An 18,496-nucleotide genomic window follows, 5' to 3' on the forward strand; every position below is an offset into this window, starting at 1 on the left:
CCCTGTCCTAAACTGATCAATCCTTATCAAGTGAGCAGCTCCACTGCAATCCAGTGGACCACTCACATGACTCAGACTTACAGGCCTGGGCCCTGTTGCTGGAAGGGATCGCTCCCAGGCTAGAGAATTTTACTTTGAAAGTGTATGCAAACGTAGACAGTGACAAAATACAGGTCCCGAGGTCCCCAGATAGTGTGGGCGATGCTCAGGCCTCAGGGGACCAGTAACAAAAGTGACCACAGTCACAACTGTTCCCTGTTTGTTTGGGGGGAAAAAAAAAACAGTATCCAGTTAATCCACTGCTAACTACAATACAGGAAACACGGGTTTATTTCCACCAATGACACACAAACAAGTCATTCAGATCACTGTCACCTGGCCAAGATAAATGTCAAGAAATACTGAAACCAAAAGCCCCGTTCCTCTCCAGGTTAGGCACAAGTTATAAGAGTTATGTCCAGAGTTCAACATGGGAAAGACTCAGTTGGTCACTGCTCCAGGAGGGACTCCTAGGCATGATGTACTCGGATGGGATCACAGGCCTGGGGCAGGTATACACCCCAGAAATGGCTGCAGTCTCTGGGCCAGGGCAGCGGGCTTGCTGTCACCCACTCTGGCTGGGTCAGGACTCCTGACTGCCTCTTTCCTCCTCCCTTCCCAGATCCTTCTCCTCCTTGGCAGCAGTGTCTCCTTGTGTGGCTCCCTCTCCTGCCTGGACACTGATGGGAATGGCTTTCCCCTCTGCGGGCTGCAGGGCCAGGCGCGGTGCCTCAATGCGGAGCTGTCCATCCGAGCACAGGGAGCAGGTCACAGCCTCCATGTCCAGGCCCGCAGGCAGCAGCATTTCCCTGCGCAGCTCCCAGTACTCCACGAAGCTGTCTCCATCCTCTCCAGGGCTTTGCTTCTCACGCCTCCCTGTCACTGTCACCTTCCTGCCCTCCTGCCTCACTGTCAGCTCCTCCGATGAGAAGCCGGCCACGTCCATGTGCAACTCGAACTTCTTGTCCTGCCGACCCCCAGGCTGTGGCTGCGGCTCTGTGGCCCCAGCCTGGGCCACTCCACCCCGCCTCGGCTCCCCTTGGCCCGCAGGCTCCAACCACAGGAGCGGCTGGGCGTGGAAGACAGCATGGCTCAGCCTGTCCATCGCCTCCACCTGCCACTGCAGGTCACTCGCCATCTGCTCAAAGATGCTGGCTGGCGATGGCTGCAGGAGGCTGCTCATCCCCTTGCTGCTGCAGACACACATGGGCCACCAGCCTTGCGACGGCCACTGCCGCACAGGGAGCAGCCGCACCAGGCGCCGGGAGTAGCGTGCCATGGCTCTGCTCCTGCCACACACACTGCCTTGCCTTGCTCAGCTGAGCACTGCCTCTGCTGCCTGCTGGGCTGCCTTTTGTACCCGCGTGGCGCTTCCAGGCACTTCCTGAACTTTCCTCCTCCTGCTCATATCTGGGCTGAGCCCGCCTCCGGCTGCATCTGGCCTTGGTGGGAGGGCCCTGGCCCTGACTCATGAATGATGGATCAGGGCAGCGGAGCCTGGGACTTGTGGCACTGTGTAGCAGGGCTGGCTGTGTGCTCGGGGCTGGGCTTTGCTGGAAGGTGCCTGACCCCTCTGGGTGCACAGTGTGGGGATGGGCTGCAGGGCGAGATCCCTGCTGCCTGGATTAGCCATCGTTGTCACATGGGCTTGGGAGATTTTCCTGGTAAATCTCAGTTGTGCTAAAGTGCAGGACTGTTGGAGGGATGAGAGCTGACATCTGTGTGTATAATCCTGTCTGCCAGGCTCATCTTGGTGCATTGCCCTGTCCCACCCTGCCTGGGCCACGTGGAGTGTGAGACAGCTGCTCACAGACCTGGGTCTTTCAGCTCCAGCACTAGAGGATTGTACAAAAGTTCAAGGGGTGCCAGGTTTTAAGCACACTCTTAGTACCCTGGGGGCATAACGTTATACATGTACTATGCACAGCTAAACACTCAAATACACACACACGGCTGCAGCACTCAGACCCAGATGTGCCCCCCTATCGTGTAAACGTAGAAGTGAGCGTGCACACATAGTTGCAGATGCACAATAACCGTTACCTATGGCATATGTCTTCCATGAATAACAGCGTCACCCCCTCCCCATTTCCCCTCTCCCCCGACATGAGCAGTATCACAGACTTTGGGACCAGAGTCTCTGGGAGGCTCTGAGATGTGGACTGAAGTTCCTGCCTGTTGCTTTTTCCTGACACTGGGGGTGCATCCTGCCCGTGCATGCTGATCATTTCTTGTTCCCTGGAGATTGGCTGACTTCACACACCAGCCTTCTGCCAAGCTGGTCCCATGACTGTGAGTTGCTGGAAAGGCACTGAGTCAGCTGGATTTCTCTGGAGGCTCCTAGAGCGTTTCTCTGCAATCCTGGACAACGGGGCTCATGTAAAAGCCATGTTTGCAACAGGAGGAGCAGGTACACAGCCCTGCAGCCCGTCCCCGCACTGTGCACCCAGAGGGGTCAGGCACCTTCCAGCAACGCCCAGCCCCGAGCACGCAGCCAGCCCTGCTACACAGTGCCACAAGTCCCAGGCTCCGCTGCCCTGATCCATCATTCATGAGTCAGGGCCAGGGCCCTCCCACCAAGGCCAGATGCAGCCGGAGGAGGCGGGCTCAGCCCAGATATGGGCAGGAGGAGGAAAGTTCAGGAAGTGCCTGGAAGCGCCACACGGGTACAAAAGGCAGCCCGGCAGGCAGCAGAGGCAGTGCTCAGCTGAGCAAGGCAAGGCAGTGTGTGTGGCAGGAGCAGAGCCATGGCACGCTACGCCCGGCACCTGGTGCGGCTGCTCCCTGTGCGGCAGTGGCCATCGCGAGGCTGGTGGCCCATGTGTGTCTGCAGCAGCGAGGGGATGAGCAGCCTCCTGCAGCCATTGCCAGCCAGCATCTTTGAGCAGATGGCAAGTGACCTGCAGTGGCAGGTGGAGGCGATGGACAAGCTGAGCCGTGCTGTCTTCCAGGCCCAGCCGCTCCTGTGGTTGGAGCCTGTGGGCCAAGGGGAGCCGAGGCGAGATGGAGCGGCCCAGGCTGGGGCCACAGAGCAGGAGCCAGAGTCTGGGGGTCGGCAGGACAAGAAGTTTGAGCTGCGCATGGACGTGGCTGGCTTCTCGCCGGAGGAGCTGACAGTGAGGCAGGAGGGCAGGAAGGTGACAGTGACAGGGAGGCGTGAGAAACAAAGCCCTGGAGAGGATGGAGACAGTTTCGTGGAGTACTGGGAGCTGCGCAGGGAAATGCTGCTGCCCGCGGGCCTGGACGTGGAGGCTGTGACCTGCTCCCTGTGCTCAGATGGACAGCTCCGCATTGAGGCACCGCACCTGGCCCTGCAGCCCGCAGAGGGGAAAGCCATTCCCATCAGCGTCCAGGCGGGAGAGGGAGCCACACAAGGAGACACTGCTGCCAAGGAGGAGAAGGATCTGGGAAGGGAGGAGGAAAGTGGCAGCCAGGAGACCTGACCCAGCCAGAGGGGGTAACAGTGAGCCCACTGCCCTGGCCCAGAGACTGCAGCTGTTGCCAGGGTACATCAGCGCTCTGAATCCTGCAATCCCTTCCAAGTACATCTGCCCTAGTGTCCCTCCTGGCGCAGTGACTGGGGGCTGTGCTGAGTCTGTAGCCATGTTTGTCTCTGGACAGATCTTTCATACCTGTCACGAACCTGGAGGGGATGGGGCTTTGGGTTTCAGTACCAATTGATTGCCAGATGACATTTAATTGGCTGTCTGTATTGTTTATGTGTAATGATGGAAATAAACCTGTTTCCCACATGGCAGTTGTCCGTGGATTTAATGGAAACTGTTTCTTGTCCGATTGCCCAGCTCAGCATTGAAGAGGGGGAAGTATCAGTTTTTTGTGTGTAAAAATCACTGATTGAAGGGCATAGTATGGAAAAGATAGAATTACATCTGGTGTGGATGTACAGTGTGTCTTAAGCCAGTGTAGTCAACCTTTACAGTAGTATAAGGAAGGAGCAGAATGGCAGCATAAACCACTCTGGGGTATTGCTGCCCCAGGAAAAATATGTAGGAGATCCTCTGTCTACATGTCTCCTGGTGTAGTTGTTTTTTTCCTAGACCGACAGGTGCACTCCTGCCACTGTGGCAAGGCTCTGGGATGGTGCACACTGTGTACACTCCTAGATATTAGGGCTGTGCGAGGCTTCAGACCGTGCTTCAGATCTGGAGAGGCTTCGGACACTTCAGCTTCCGAAGCACCATGTCCGGATCAAAACGGTGGCTTCTTTAGGCTTTCCAAAGCAGTTCGGATCTTCTGAACCCCTTTGGAAAAGCTTCGGAACCACTTCAGAGATCTGGCCGTAGGGTATAATGGGGGAATCAATGAAATATCTATAGCTTTGTTGGTTTTTGTCTGATTTGGCACCTGGGAGTCTGATTTGTGTCAATGTGAGGTCTGGCAACATCTTAAGAGCTGACGACAGTGGAAAGCAGGGAACATGCAGGGTGTCAGAAAGTGTGTCCATCTGGAAGAGATCGCCGGGGTGGATGCCGGTATCCCTCTGTTCATCTCTCAATGGTTGCCTTACAACTGCTTTTTGTAGTTAAAGGGAAGTTTTCTGGCACAGGCACTCTCAGGCCTGTATAGGACACCAGATCGAATAGCTGCCTGCTTGCACAGGCCTACTAGATATACTCTTTGCCAACCTGCTTTTTTTCCTAGTGTAATTTAGATTGCTCCACATAACTGCTGTACATTACACGGGTATACATGTGTCACAGGTCTGGGTCCTTACAATGTTAGACTACTATTCTGTAGGTGAGAGTGTCCCTACAGTCTTGGGAACTACATCTGACCTATGGCCTGGACTTCTGGAGAAGACAGTTGTGAAGGCTGGAAGATATTAGACTATACTGTAAAAGTGTAAGAACCGGGACTCATGAGGAGAGGTCCTAAGAAGAGGTGTCCTGTACAGGCCTAGAGTGCCTGTGCCAGAAAACTTCCCTTTAACTACAAAAAGCAGTTGTAAGGCAACCATTGAGAGATGGACAAAGGGATACCAGCACCCACCCTAGCAATTTTTTTCATATGGACTTTCTGTTTTGGACTCTAGCGTCCAAAACAGAGTCCAATAGAAAGAATGTGCCCTTCTAAAAATCTCAGCTGGGGGCACCTCTCGTGGTCCATTAGTTGGGGGCCAAGATGGTGTTGCGTTAGAGCAGGGGCACTCAACCCCTGGCCTGCAGCCCAGAATGGGTCTATGAAACCCTTAAGGGTCCAAAACTTTATCCGCGAGTGGGTGTAAGGCAGTGGGAGCTTTGGCAATTCACACATCCATCAATCCCCTGCAGACAAATTTCCAAGTCCCTCCGGCCAGATGACATGGCCTTGCACATTGGATTCTGCTGGCATGTGCAGGGCTAGGGCAGGGCAGTGGGCTTGATCTGGCTTGTGCAGGTCTGCAGCTAGGGCACTGGGATCCAATCTGGCTTGGGCAGGACTGGTAGTGGGGAATGGACTACGGTTGGCACGTGCAGGGCTGGGGCAGCAAGCTCCATTCAATGTGGGGCCACAGTCACAATGTGGGCCCATGGACTGGATCTGTCTTGTGGACCCACCCTTTGCTACTCACCTGTCCACTGGAGCAAAAGCTCGGGCACCACTGGGTTAGAGTGCTGGTTCTGTTTAGACTCCATACCAACCCTTCTTTAGACTCAAGGCAGCCCCTGTGACACCCAAGGCCTCCCTCAGAAATTGCCAGCTCTCGGCTTTCGCTTGTTCCTTGGATGATGGAAATATACCCGTGCAATTGTTTCATGGCTGAGAGTAATGACTGCCCTCAACAGGGCAAATCACCTTTAACAGGCTGCTGTGTTCAAGCACTGTGCTGGCGGTGCTCCTATCCATCCCTCTGTCTGTGGCCTCTTGAGTGTGTGTTGACAACATTTTATATAAGCAGGATATGGGCTGTCCTGCTTCCCCTGCATTTCCCATGACAGAGCCGGGTGTCAGATCTGTGTTGTGTCAGGGAATGGTGGTGGACATGGAAAACCTCCTCATGTTGGTCCAAAAAGAGGAGGAAATTGACACCAAGCTAGCGTACTTCCACCTATTCAAGGTGTGTTGCTTGGCACAGCAGCACCAAGAGTGCCCTGGGCTCCCTGCTCTGTTGCCAGAGTGATGTGCAGGCTGGTGCTAGGGCTGATGGCCAGCTGGGCTGCATGGTTGTTTCCCTCAATTCAGTGGCAGTTTTTAGCTCTTCCATAGCAGGACGTTGGTTCCTGTGCCAGGGCATCTTTAGTGCCTGCCACTTTCGGGGCCAGAATAGGCAGCAGAGCAGCCTGCAGGTGGCTGCACTCCCAATCAGGAGTCACATGGCCAGCAGGAGGCCACCTGATTGGGAAATGGGACCAGCTGCCTAATGTAAGAGCAGGCCCTGAGTAGCAGGGCCAGCAGTTTGCTGCAAGCAGCTGAAGGGGGAACATCACCTGCCTGGAGCTGCAGCTCACATAACATCCTTGGAGGTACAGGGCAGGAACTATAGAGATGGCAGGAAGTTCTTTGTCCTGGGTCATGACCCAAAACTACACCCTGCTGGGGCTGGATGGTGTGGTATGGCTGCTTGTGGCAGGGCAGTCTCCAGGAAATGCCATACCTGCACCTCCCCAGTGAAGGGTGAGTATGGGGCACCAGAAAGCCTCAGTCCCCGCTGCCTGGTGGGTTACCCCATGAAGGGAAAAGGCTAGTGGGTGTGACTCCACCAGACTGTTGTTTGAGACATTAAGTGACATGGCTACCTGTGAGTGACATTCAGTGATGCAGTGGCGGAGGAATGTGACCTTAATATGCACCATCATGCGGACAGTGCGTGATCGCTTATAGCCTAACCAGTCAGGAGTTACCCCTAGAGCGTGACTGGCCGGACCAGCATGATGAGGCCTCCAGAGTGTTCCATCAAGGGGGGACCCTGATTGGCTAGGGAGTCTATAAATGGGACTGTGCGCCTCGGCGTGGGTCCCCAGACACTCCCAGACTCCGGTCCTTGGGATCAGATCTAAAAGACAGCCTGATCACCTGTCTTGCCGTGTGGGCAGACCCCTAGGCTTCTAGCTAGATTTCTAGCATAGGCTGCTACAGCTTATAGTTAGACCACACGCAATCCAGAACACCCTGTGTGTTGCCCAGCTAGGCACCATACTTGTATTGTTATTACTTTCGGCTGCAGTCAACCTTCACGACTACACCTTACTTGTCACTCGCCGCTACCCATCATTTGTTCGTTTTTCTACCCGCACCACATCGTCTGTGTCCACCTGCTACTGTAAATAGTCCTTGTAATTAGTTCCTGTATTCATCAAGTTACTGCAACTCGTTAATCATCTGGTTGGCTTGAAAGTAAACTTATAAATTTTCCTCACATACTATTTGTCTCAGTATCGCGCTCTTTCTCCCTCTCTCTTACACCTGGCATCCCCGAGCATGTCTGGGTTGGTGTTACTACCCAGTGCCCCACTCGACACGCAACCGCGGCCGTTTCCCAAGCACTATCCGGGAATCGTGGCCCACATGGCAACGAGGATGGGATCGCTGAAGGAGCGAGAGAGGAATAATGCCCAAAATTTAAGATCCTCAAAAAGTGAGGAGGACGGGGTTGATTATGTGTTGTTAAACTGCCCCTGGAGGGGCCGTCGATGGCCCCTGGTTGAGAGTACCACTGATTTGCAAGATCATGCCCGGTACCACCGAGCCATAACGGGCCCAATTAAAGGGTACTTTTCTGTAATTGCCGCTGCAAACTCCAAGGGCAAGAAGGAATGGGCCGTGGAGAACCTAACTCCGGCCGCATTTGCCTGCCTAATGCCGAGCCCAGCAGTGAGGTATCGACCTTATGATAAAGCACAAGACGTAATTCCTTTTATAACATCGAAGGAAATCGCCGACAACAAAGATAAAGACCCCAGACGAGAATATGGGCGATGCATCAAATATGTAAAACAGAGTAGTGGCCATGCCACACCGTCGGACAGATTCAATTGCCCCACTCTCCATGAGGAGAGTAGAGAGAGTGAAATCCTAACGGAGCTCAGGGAACAATTAGAGGAAAAGGGGCGAGAGTCCTCCCAGTGGAAATGTGGAGGAGAAAAATGGAAAAAAGGAAAAGTTATCAATATAATGTTTAGAACAATAACTGAGCTCTTAAGACTTGCAGCGAACCAGGCTGGTGAGGCCTTGGCCCAAGATGTTGCCGACAAGAATGCAAAACTTGCAAGGTTAAAGTCTCAAAATGGCGGCGACGCTGAGGAGAAAAATATGGTTGGCGAAGAAAAGGTGCGAAAAAACCTAACGGACGTTGCGGGTAAGGAAGGCGCGGCTCACAAGATGGGAGGGGTAAGTGACATCACCCCAGGAGGGGAGGAGAACACCGGCCCCCTAGCGCCCCCTACCGTCTCACCGGGAAATGTAGGGAATAATGCTTCGGCACCCCCTACGGTGTTAATAAAGGGATCAATCACCAACCCTCTAGCGCCACCTCCCTCACCGCCACCATACAAAATCCCCTCAGTATACCCCAGTCTTCCCCAGAAGGCCGACACCGCGAGTGCCCCCACCTTCCAAGTAAATCCAATTGCCACAGTCAAAACAACGGTGGAGGGTGAGGTAACCCAGACAGTTGCAGTCTACCGGACCCGGACAAGGGGGGAGATGCAAGATTTAATCAGGGAGACAAAAATCAGCCCAGAGGAGACCCCAGTAATGTGGGTGGGGCGCCTCGTATTAAATCACGGAGGCGAATTACTCGACATGGAGGAGGCCATTACTCTGATGAGATATCCCGTCTGGAGCGGGGGAACAAGCACGGACCAAACCCAAATTGCTAACAACTGGGTATGGCCGATACCAATAAGCGCGGTAGTAGTCCCGACCCTTTTAGCACAAATTCACAAGTGACAGCGGGGAGCACACCTTGAGACAAAAGCACAGGGGCCCAGACGCACTGGCCCAGGCCCATAGTGTGGGGCCTGGAGAAGGGTCCAGGTTGCCTGCAGACACCTGAGACCTGAGTCCACTCATTAGACTATGAGTGGAGTACATGCCCATCTGCAGACAGCTGAGACCCATGGGGTGCAAGGCCCCGTAGTCCCAGTGAGGGGGCATCGTAGGATTCGGCAGCCGTGTAGAGTAGGGCCTTATGGAGCCTGAAGGACTACACATGGTAGAGCAGAGTAGCTGTAGTGGAGGCCGTAGTGAGCAGGCAGGAGGCCCAGGCATACATGAGGACACCTGAGGCAGAGCTTTTATTTTGGATGCCATCTGCAAAGCATTGGATATGGTACAGGGAAGGCTGAAGCCATGTATAATACCATAGGCGTGAGGGCATAAAATGGGCAGCCTCCTGCATTATTACATCTTCTCTTATAAAACAAGTTGTGGCAGGAGAGACAGGGCAGACTGCCCTAGGCAGGTGGGCAGGCTGACCTTGGGACTGGCCTCAAGACTTCCCCTGTCATAGTCCCTCTAAGACATATGGAAAGAAGGTGGTTGGGAGCAGGCTTCTCCCCCCTGCTTCCCCATCCCCCGTTCCCCCATCCCCGCTATCCCCTTGTTGGATGCCTTTGGGTTGTTAAGAACCCATGTACTGGTGATCTCTCCCCACACTCTGTCCCAGTGCTGGGCTTGGCTAATTCCCTCCTACAAGGTCTTGATTTAATGCAAGGCTGCTAAAGTTTCCTAGGCTGCTCCCAACCTCCAACATGCTGGCTCTTTGATATTGTTCTGCTAGACAAACCTCTTGCCAAGACTTGGGTCTGTGTGTCCACTTGCTGTTGGGGTTCTGATTTTGCTGGACACGGTGTCTTAATAGGTCGACTCTTCCTAGATCTGTTTTGGGGTCCAGGTCCAGTGGAGGATTCACCTAATCCTAGGGTAAACCCATTCAACCAGCCCAGCAGCAAGGTGGCTTTTTGGAAACTGCATGGAAGGACTGAACCAAGGCCTGTGGGGAGAATAATCTTCAAAGGAAGAACCGGGCCAGATCTGCAGCTGGGGTAGCTCGGCACTGCTCCATTAGAGGCAACGGAGCATTGATACCAGCAGGAGCTCTGGCCTGTTGCTCCCACTCTTGCTGGAATCCCTTTCTGCAACCAGCTAACCCCTGCCATTGCTCTGCCATCAGTGGTGTAAGTTTCCTTGTGTCCCACAGCTCCTGAGGAAGTGCTTCCTGCAGATGAGCAGTCCAGAGGTGGAATGGTCCCTTGGGACCCCCCACTTTAAAAAGTCCAGCATCAAGCAGGTAATTCAGGTACTCTGCGCTGGCCCTTGGTTGTCACAACAACCTGCTCTGCTGTAGCAATCTCCTACTGTGTCTGCACAGGGGGCCTCCCAGGCAGGGATTGCTGCTGCCAATCCTTCCCATGCCTATTTTTTTCCATTATGATTTTCAGACTCCTTCTTCCTTCCTCCTACCCCTGTAAAATGAGAATAGCTTTCCTGCCACTCAATGATGCTTCCCCCAGGACCTTCTCACCTGCACCTCTGTCCCTGGGCTCCTCAGAAGCAAACTAGGCTGTTTTGTTGCAATAGCATGCCAGTTAGTGGGGATGTATTTCTAGGATACTCATATGTCTCATGCAAGCACCACCTGGGATTGGTGTCTGTCCTGGAAAACAGGGATGTGGTGGAGATACATGGAGATGGGCAGCTTCTGATTCCACACCTGCTGTGTGCAGCTTTGTCCATTCTTCTTCCACCCTGCTCTGCACTGCTCATCTCTGTCCTTAGCTCTCTGGCTATGATAACGGTACATCCAATAATTGGATGCAAGTTGTCTGCCCTGTGTTTTACTATTGGGCCCCTCTCAGTCCCGACCAGCAGTCCTATGGGTTTCTCTCTCTTCAGGTATAGTTGCCAGGTCTGCCAACCTGTAGGCAGACTTCTGCAGCATAATGTTACTTCATTCCCACCCTGCCCCAACCTATTTATTGCCTGGAGCAAAGCTGTACCCCAGTTTCCACAGGTGATTGCAGCTATTTGCCATCTCTTTGCCTCCTGGTCTATTAACTACATGTTCCGCACCCTCAACAGCCCTCATCATAGGACCATAGAAAAGCAGAGCCTCAGGAGGTTGTCTAGCTCCACCCATTGCTCAAGGCAAGATCATCGATCATGTCCTATACAAGTGCTTGTCTAAACTTTTCCTAAAACTACACAAACAACCCTGTTACACAGCTGCAAGGCACATGGTGCCAAGCCGTCCTAGCACTGACCATGATGTGGTAGTGCCTCCAGCCGAGGCATCCTGCAGCTTCATTCATCCCTGATGACCCTCTTGCCCCCCAGGGAGTCTTGAAGCTGGTTCAGTACAAGTTCAGCCACCTGCCGCCCAAGGAGCAACGGACCATGTATGAGCTCTCCACGATGTTCCTGCTGTGCCTCAACTCCTTGAAGCTGAAGATGCCCTCCCAATTTCGACAGCACTCGCAGAATGATGATGCCTCCACCTACAAGGTGAACTACACTAGGTGAGTGCTGGAGTTCTGGAGTGTGCGGGGTTGGGGAGGCTGAAAGGGGCAGTGGCTCCCTGTGTCAGTGCAGAACCAGCAGGAGTCATCATCAGAAACCCTGGGTGTGCTTAGTGCTTGTCAGAGATCAATGGGACACTTTGCTTTGGGGCTCTTAGCTCCTCCATAGCCCTAGCGCCTGGGCAGGCCGTGTCCAAGGCTTTGCTGATTTTTCCAGCCCTGGCAGGAACATTGCTGCCTGGGAACTATGAGCCATCTTTCTCCCCTGAGCTGCCCCATCTGCTCTAATCCATCCCTTGTCCTGGTTCCTGCCACATTGCTGGCTGTAAGCTCTGCAAACCCCGAGTATCCGATGAGATGCCTTGACAACGGACAGGAGTGCTATTGCAATTTCTCCTCTACCTCTTCAATCTCAGAGCTTTGGATCCTCACTCATGGGAAATAATTTCTGTACTGATAGCCTGCATCCCTGCTGGGTGGCATTAAATGGTCTAATTTACCTAGCAGGTTGTCCAGCTCTGTGCTGCTTGGGTGTTGCATGGAGGGGAGTGTGGTGGGGGAGGGCTGTGGTTGGGAGGGCAAGAAGCCACACAGGCTGACACATCTGTGTCCTTAGTTGGGAGCAAAGAGGTCTGGATGGTGGCCAGCACTGTGTGGGGGAAGAGAAACACTGAATCATAGAAGAGCAGGACTGGAAGAGACCTCTGGAGGTCATCTAGTCTAGCCCTGTCCTTGAGGTGGTATCATTCCTATTCAGACCATGCCATGCAAATCCTTGCCTAACCTATTCCTGAAACTACACAGTCTTCCCTGTCACACAACAAGGAGGCCTATTGTCCAAAGACACCTAAAACACCCTAACCTGACATGGGGAAAACAAAGGGATGAGGGTTGGTAGTAGGGGTGCTTTGATAAAGGTTTTTTTGGCTGATACCGATAGCTGATTATTAACCAACCATATTGGCCAATGCTGATTCAATAACCGATATTTAATGCAAGGCATTTTAAACTACTGACATAAATAAACCTTTTCCTTTATTTTGGAGCTGCTCCTGCAGCCTCCTGCATCTTGTGTATCTGCATCCCCATGCTTAAATACAGCAGCAGAGGTGCTTGAACTAAAGCTCATCCAACAAGCCATAGTTCAAGCACCCCCGCCACCATTTTAAAGTGCAGGGACACTGATACATAAAACACTGTGGCACTTTAATTAGAGCAGCTGTCAGAGCCACTCTAATTAAAGCGCTGCCCCTCCACCCCTGGAACATGTGTAAAAGTGCCTGTGCCAGCTGCTGCAGGTGGGGCTGGCATAATGCCCTTGAACCCCAGCCCGGGAGCAGCTGCCTAAGCCTGCCCAGCAGGGCTGAGGGGGAAGGTGTGAGCCTTCCTGGCTGCCCAGGGCTGCGTGGTCTCTGAGCTGGGCTCCCTGCTCTCCTCCCTCTGCCCAGGGCAGAGCTGGACTCCAGTGGGGGGGGAAGGCCCCTTCCTCTCCTGGTGCTGCTGCTGCCAGGAGCAGGACAAGCCCTGGTGCCACGCAGCAGTTCATTAGCCACAGCTGGAAGATCCAGCAGTAAGAGTAGCCTGTGCTAGAAAGGCAGTGAGGGGAAGGAGGAAGACATAATAGATGTATACAAGCCAGCTCTTGAGGCCTGCACCATGGGGCCATGCTAATATATCTACTTAATGTATTAACCCTTTGTGCATTGTTTTTATAACACCGAAATCCTCAGCACAACATATGGTCCCTAATTCTGCAATGTGCTGTAAAGTCTGATCTGGAAGAGCTGAAGACTTGAGGTTGTGCTACTGAGTCACACCCACACCTCAAACCCCCTGATGTGCTCCCACCCATCCCGCCTTCCTTTGTGAGCTCTGCTCTCAGCTGGACCACAGCAGCTTGGTCTGTAACCCAAGCCCCTGGCTGGCTGTGACTATGCTGCCCAATTTGGATCGGTGATGCTTGCTTCAGGAAGCAGGTGCTGTTATTTTGGCACATGAGTAATCCTTAAGCCATCAGCTGCTTAAAAATAGAAGATGGCATCTCGAGGGTATGAATGGGACCGAGAATTCTGGATGGGCCCAGGCCTGGCCAGGAAGAGGATAAAGGCCACTGGCTCCCACCAGCTGAGCAGAGCAGCTCCAGGACCATCAGAGAGGACTCAGCCCCAGCGCTCTGAGTCAGCCACAGAAGCAGAGATGCTGTGCCACCTGCACCTCCAGCCACCTTCCTACCGCACCCTGGCTCCCTGGGTGGGCCCCATACTCACGCTGTGGCCTCAACCCAGCACCATCTTTGCTGAGCTGGAGCGGGAGGTCCGATGGGAGATGGAGCGGACCCAGGATTTTATGAGCGGTGTCCAGAAGCTCTTAGCAGGTGAAGGGAGCAGTAACCCCAGCAAAGAACAAGAGCAGAGCACCAACATGACCCTGCCCCAGGGAACAGACAGGGGCTTCACCATATCCCAGGACATTAAGGGCTTTGCCCCTGAGGAGCTAACAGTGAAGCTGGTGGGCAAGAAGGTGTTGCTGACAGGCAAGAAGGAAATGCAAAGTGAGGACAGTAAAGGCTCCTTCTCCTACAAGTTTGAGGTGTTCAAGCGGGAGTGGGATGTGCCCGAGGGCATGGACCCCAATGAAGTGACCTGCTCCATCTCCAGTGAGGGCCAGCTGCGCATTGAAGCACCGCACCAGGCACTGACAGCCACTCCTGAAAGGAATGTGCCCATCCAGATCACCCCAGTGGGGTGTGAAGCTGCAGTGCGCTCCAAAGAGGGGGCCAATGGCAGAACCAAGGCATAACGGGGACTGAGAGCTGACACCTGTCATGCTGGCGGAGCCAGGGAGAGCACAGAGCAGTTTCTTGGAGCAGCATCAGAGCTGAGAGTTATCGGAGACTGATGCAGGCCCCATGCGGGTGGGAGGGTGCTAGGCACTGTCTAACTGCCCATGAGATGTGTATTATATCACTTCTTTTTATATGAAATAAATGGGTTTGTCTTTTCCATGTGTTGCTGCTGCCTTTGCCAAGCTCGCTGGCTCCCAGATTGTCCCTGTGCTCTTCTTTTTTTTTTCTTTTCCCAAGAAGGATGAATGGCCTCATGGTTTTGGGATGCGGGGCTGGGAGTCAGGGCAGCCTGATCCAATTCCTTAGTGTGCTATGAATTCCCTGTGTGACTACAGACAAACTCCCACAACTGGCAGGGCTCCACTCCTGCCTGTAAAAAGCAACAATGTCAGTGCTGTGCTGAGAAGCACTGAGTGCTGCGGGAGCTTGGGGGAAGTGATAAAGGCAGATACTCTGGGAATGCAGGGCTCTCCTGGAGCAGGCCAAAGCCCTGCCCCATAGTCAGGCTGCAACTGCTTATCTGAGGCACAGAGGTTGAAGGGAATGTGCTGCTACCAGCCCCTCAGTATCCTTGCTCCTTTAACTTCACGGGATACAGTTCCTCCTGCCTGTCCTTTGGAAACAGGGCATATTGCTTGCCCTTACAGCTCCAGACTGAGGAGGGAGCAGAGCTTGACTTGCAGCACGGTGACAGAAGCTGCAGAGCAGTGTTTTCAAGCAGCGGGTGCATCTGATGGGCGCAGCACTGCACACTGTGGGGCCCTATCTGTCACAGGTGCTGAATGCCACCCATCACCTCTACCTGCTGTTGCCAAACAAACTGCTCTGGGTGCTTGGAAAGCTCTTCCCTGGGGAAAGCAGAGTGGGCCTGCACTATAGAGCCTGTGCTGCTGAAATCCCCTCAAGCGCCTGCTGTTCATAAACCAGCCCCTGTCCCTGACTGGCCTAAGCTCAACCAACTTTGTCATCTTCCTCTAAATAGGGAGCTGTGCTGTAAAGCCAAGGAACAAATGCAGGGTAGGAAGAGGGGACTAGGCAACATGATTCCTTTTTAACCATGGCATCTCTAGAGTTGACATTAGATAACATGTTTTCTACCCAGGGGATTTTTTACAACAAAAGCTCTGAAAGGACAGTGATAACAAGGGCAGGGTGGGAGTAGGGTGTGAGGCACTGGGCAAGGGCTTTTTAAGCAAAGAGACTTAAGAAGAGATTATCCACATGCTGACTGTCCCTTGCTCCATCTGCTTCATGACACACACAGAGTTTGCCTGTGCTGCTTGAGGCACACATGCTGCAGGTTGGCCACCCCATCCTAAACTGATAAACCCTTAGCAAGTGAGTAGCTCCACAGCAATCCAGTGGATCACTCGTGTGACTCAGACTCAGAGGCCTGGGCCCAGTTGCTGGAAGGGGTTGCTCCCAGGCTAGAAAATTTACTTTGAAAGTGTATGCAAATATAGACTGACAAAATACAGGGCCTGAGGTTGCCAGACAGTGTGTGGTGATGCTCAGGCCTCAGGGGACAGGTTTTAAAGGTCACTGCAACTGCATCTTCCACTGTTCCCTGTTTGGAAATTTAAAAAAAAGTTTCTAATCAATTCACTACCAACTGGAATGTGGGAAACGCGGGTTTATTTCCACCAACTACACACAAACAACACATTCAGAAAGATCACCATCACCTGGCTAAGATATATGTCACCAGGCAACATAGCAATATTGAAACCAAAAGCCCCGTTCCTCTCCAGGTTGGGCACAGGTATAAGAGTTCTGTCCAGAGTCCAACATAGCCAAGACTAAACCGGTCACTGCTGCAGGAGGGACTCCTAGGTATGATGTCCTTGGATGGGATAACCGGACTGGGGCAGGGATACACCCCAGAAATGGCTGTAGACTCTGGGTGAGGGCAGTGTGCTTGCCATCACCCCTTCTGGCTGGATCAGAACTCCTAGCTGCTGCTTCCCACCTCCCTTCCTAGCTTCTCCTCCTTGGCAGCAGGGTCTGTTTGTGTGGCTCCCTCTCCCCACTGGATGCTGCTGGGAATGGCTTTTCCTTCTGCGGGCTGCAGAGCCAGGCGTGTTGCTTCAATGTGGAGTTGTGCATCAAAGCACAGAGAGCAGGTAATGGCATCCAGGTCTAGGCCTGCGGTCAGGAGCATTTCCCTGTGCATCTCCCGGTACTCCCAGAAGCTGTCTCCATCCTCTCCAGGGCTCTGCTTCTCATGGCTCCCCATCACTGTCACCTTCCTGCCCTCCTGCCTTACTGTCAGGTCCTCTGGAGAGAAGCCAGGCACGTCCAGATGCAGATCAAACTTCTTGTCCTGCCAACCCTTAGACTTGGGCTCCTGCTCTGTGGCCCCAGCCAGAACTGCTCCATTCACCCTGCAGCCCATCCCCACACTGTGCACCCAGAGGGGTGAGGCACCTTCCAGCAAAGCCCAGCCCTACCACATAGCCAGCCTGATCCATCATTCACGAGTCAGGGCCAGGGCCCTCCCACCAAGGCCAGATACGGCCGGAGGAGGCAGGCTCAGCCCAGATATGAGCAGGAGGAGGAAAGTTCAGGAAGTGCCTGGAAGTGCCACGCGGGTACAAAAGGCAGCCCAGCAGGCAGCAGAGGCAGTGCTCAGCTGAGCAATGCAAGGCAGCGTGCGTGGCAGGAGCAGAGCCATGGCACGCTACTCCCGGCGCCTGGTGCGGCTGCTCCCTGTGTGGCAGTGGCCATCGCGAGGCTGGTGGCCCATGTGTGTCTGCAGCAGCAAGGGGATGAGCAGCCTCCTGCAGCCATCGCCAGCCAGCATCTTTGAACAGATGGCGAGTGACCTGCAGCAGCAGGTGGAGGCGAAGGACAGGCTGAGCCGTGCTGTCTTCCAGGCCCAGCCGCTCCTGTGGTTGGAGCCTGCGGGCCAAGGGGAGCTGAGGCAGGATGGAGGGGCCCAGGCTGGGGCTACAGAGCAGGAGCCGGAGTCTGGGGGTCGGCAGGACAAGAAGTTTGAGCTGCACATGGACGTGGCCGGCTTCTCCCCGGAGGAGCTGACAGTGAGGCAGGAGGGCAGGAGGGTGACGGTGACAGGGAGGCGTGAGAAGCAGAGTGCTGGAGAAGATGGAGGCAGCTTCCAGGAGTACCTGGAGCTGCGCAGGGAAATGCTGCTGTCCACGGGCCTGGACGTGGAGGCTGTGACCTGCTCCCTGTGCTCAGATGGACAGCTCCGCATTGAGGCACCGTGCCTGGCCCTGCAGCCTGCAGAGGGGAAAGCCACTCCCATCAGCATCCAGGCGGGAGAGGGAGCCACACAAGGAGACACTACCGCCAAGGAGGAGAAGGCGCTGGGAAGGGAGGTGGGGAGTGGTAGCCAGGAAACCTGATCCAGGCCGAGGGAATGATGGCAAGCCTGCTGCCCTGGCCCAGAGACTGCAGCACGCCTGTGGTGCATCACAGCCCCGCAATCATACCTAGGTGTCCCTCCTACTGCAGTGACTAGGGGCTGTGCAGAGTCTGTAGCCACCTTGGTTTCTGGAGAAAGCTATACATGTCACCAATCTGGAGAGGGATGGGGCTTTGGGTTTCAGTACCACTTTATTGCCAGGTGACAATTATTCGGCTGACTGTATTGCTTATGTGTCATGATGGAAATAAACCTGTTTCCCACATGCCAGTTGTCTGTGGATTCAATGGAAATTGTTTCTTGTCCAATTGCCCAGCTCATTGTTGAGGAGGAGGAAAGTGTCAGTGCTTTGTGTGTAAAAATCACTGATTGAAGAGCATAGTATGGAAAGGATAGAATTACATCTGGTGCAGACGTACCGCGTGTCTTAAGCCAGTGTAGTCAACCTTTACAGCACCATAAGGAAGGAGCAGATAGGCAGCATAAACCTCTCTGGGGTATTGTTGCCTCAGAAAAAATGTGTAGGAGATCATCCGACCCCATCTGTCCTGGTGTAGTTGTTTTTTTCCAAGGCCAACAGGTGTGCTCCTGCCACTGTGGCAAGGCTGTGGAATGGTGCACACTGTGTGTACTCCAGCTTATACTCCAACAGTCTCTTTTTTCTGCAGGGCAGTTGATACGAAAGGTGGAGTAAACACATGCTTTTTGCCCATGCACAAGACTGTCTCCGGGCACATCCAGGTCCTGCTTGGGATTCTTGATTCT

General features: G+C 53.8%; 4 protein-coding genes across 4 annotated transcripts; 3 read left to right on the top strand and 1 right to left on the bottom strand.

Moving 5' to 3' along the window:
- Positions 1 to 622: 622 nt before the first annotated feature.
- On the bottom strand, positions 623 to 1,318 carry LOC106739721 (heat shock protein 30D). Its single transcript, XM_014604674.1, has one exon. The coding sequence runs from the start codon at positions 1,316 to 1,318 to the stop codon at positions 623 to 625; it is 696 nt and encodes a 231-aa protein (XP_014460160.1).
- A 1,468-nt stretch (positions 1,319 to 2,786) lies between these two features.
- LOC106739722 (heat shock protein 30D) lies at positions 2,787 to 3,482 on the top strand. Its single transcript, XM_014604675.1, has one exon. The coding sequence runs from the start codon at positions 2,787 to 2,789 to the stop codon at positions 3,480 to 3,482; it is 696 nt and encodes a 231-aa protein (XP_014460161.1).
- A 6,090-nt stretch (positions 3,483 to 9,572) lies between these two features.
- On the top strand, positions 9,573 to 14,500 carry LOC102558548 (heat shock protein beta-11). Its single transcript, XM_006264571.4, has 2 exons — positions 9,573 to 11,498; positions 13,229 to 14,500. Exon 2 carries the CDS (start codon positions 13,533 to 13,535, stop codon positions 14,295 to 14,297), a length of 765 nt encoding a protein of 254 aa, XP_006264633.2. The 5' UTR covers positions 9,573 to 11,498; positions 13,229 to 13,532; the 3' UTR covers positions 14,298 to 14,500.
- A 2,515-nt stretch (positions 14,501 to 17,015) lies between these two features.
- On the top strand, positions 17,016 to 17,711 carry LOC132250082 (heat shock protein 30D-like). The gene has a single exon (XM_059726254.1). The coding sequence runs from the start codon at positions 17,016 to 17,018 to the stop codon at positions 17,709 to 17,711; it is 696 nt and encodes a 231-aa protein (XP_059582237.1).
- Positions 17,712 to 18,496: the final 785 nt, after the last annotated feature.

The sequence above is a fragment of the Alligator mississippiensis genome, chromosome 4 (genome assembly GCF_030867095.1).
Source record: "Alligator mississippiensis isolate rAllMis1 chromosome 4, rAllMis1, whole genome shotgun sequence".
Lineage (NCBI taxonomy): Eukaryota > Metazoa > Chordata > Crocodylia > Alligatoridae > Alligator > Alligator mississippiensis.

What these genes read in the sequence shown, in the direction of transcription:
- LOC106739722 (XM_014604675.1), top strand. Translation starts at nt 2,787, where the DNA reads ATGGCACGCTACGCCCGGCACCTGGTGCGGCTGCTCCCTGTGCGGCAG.
- LOC102558548 (XM_006264571.4), top strand. Translation starts at nt 13,533, where the DNA reads ATGGCATCTCGAGGGTATGAATGGGACCGAGAATTCTGGATGGGCCCA.
- LOC132250082 (XM_059726254.1), top strand. Translation starts at nt 17,016, where the DNA reads ATGGCACGCTACTCCCGGCGCCTGGTGCGGCTGCTCCCTGTGTGGCAG.
- LOC106739721 (XM_014604674.1), bottom strand. Translation starts at nt 1,318, where the DNA reads ATGGCACGCTACTCCCGGCGCCTGGTGCGGCTGCTCCCTGTGCGGCAG.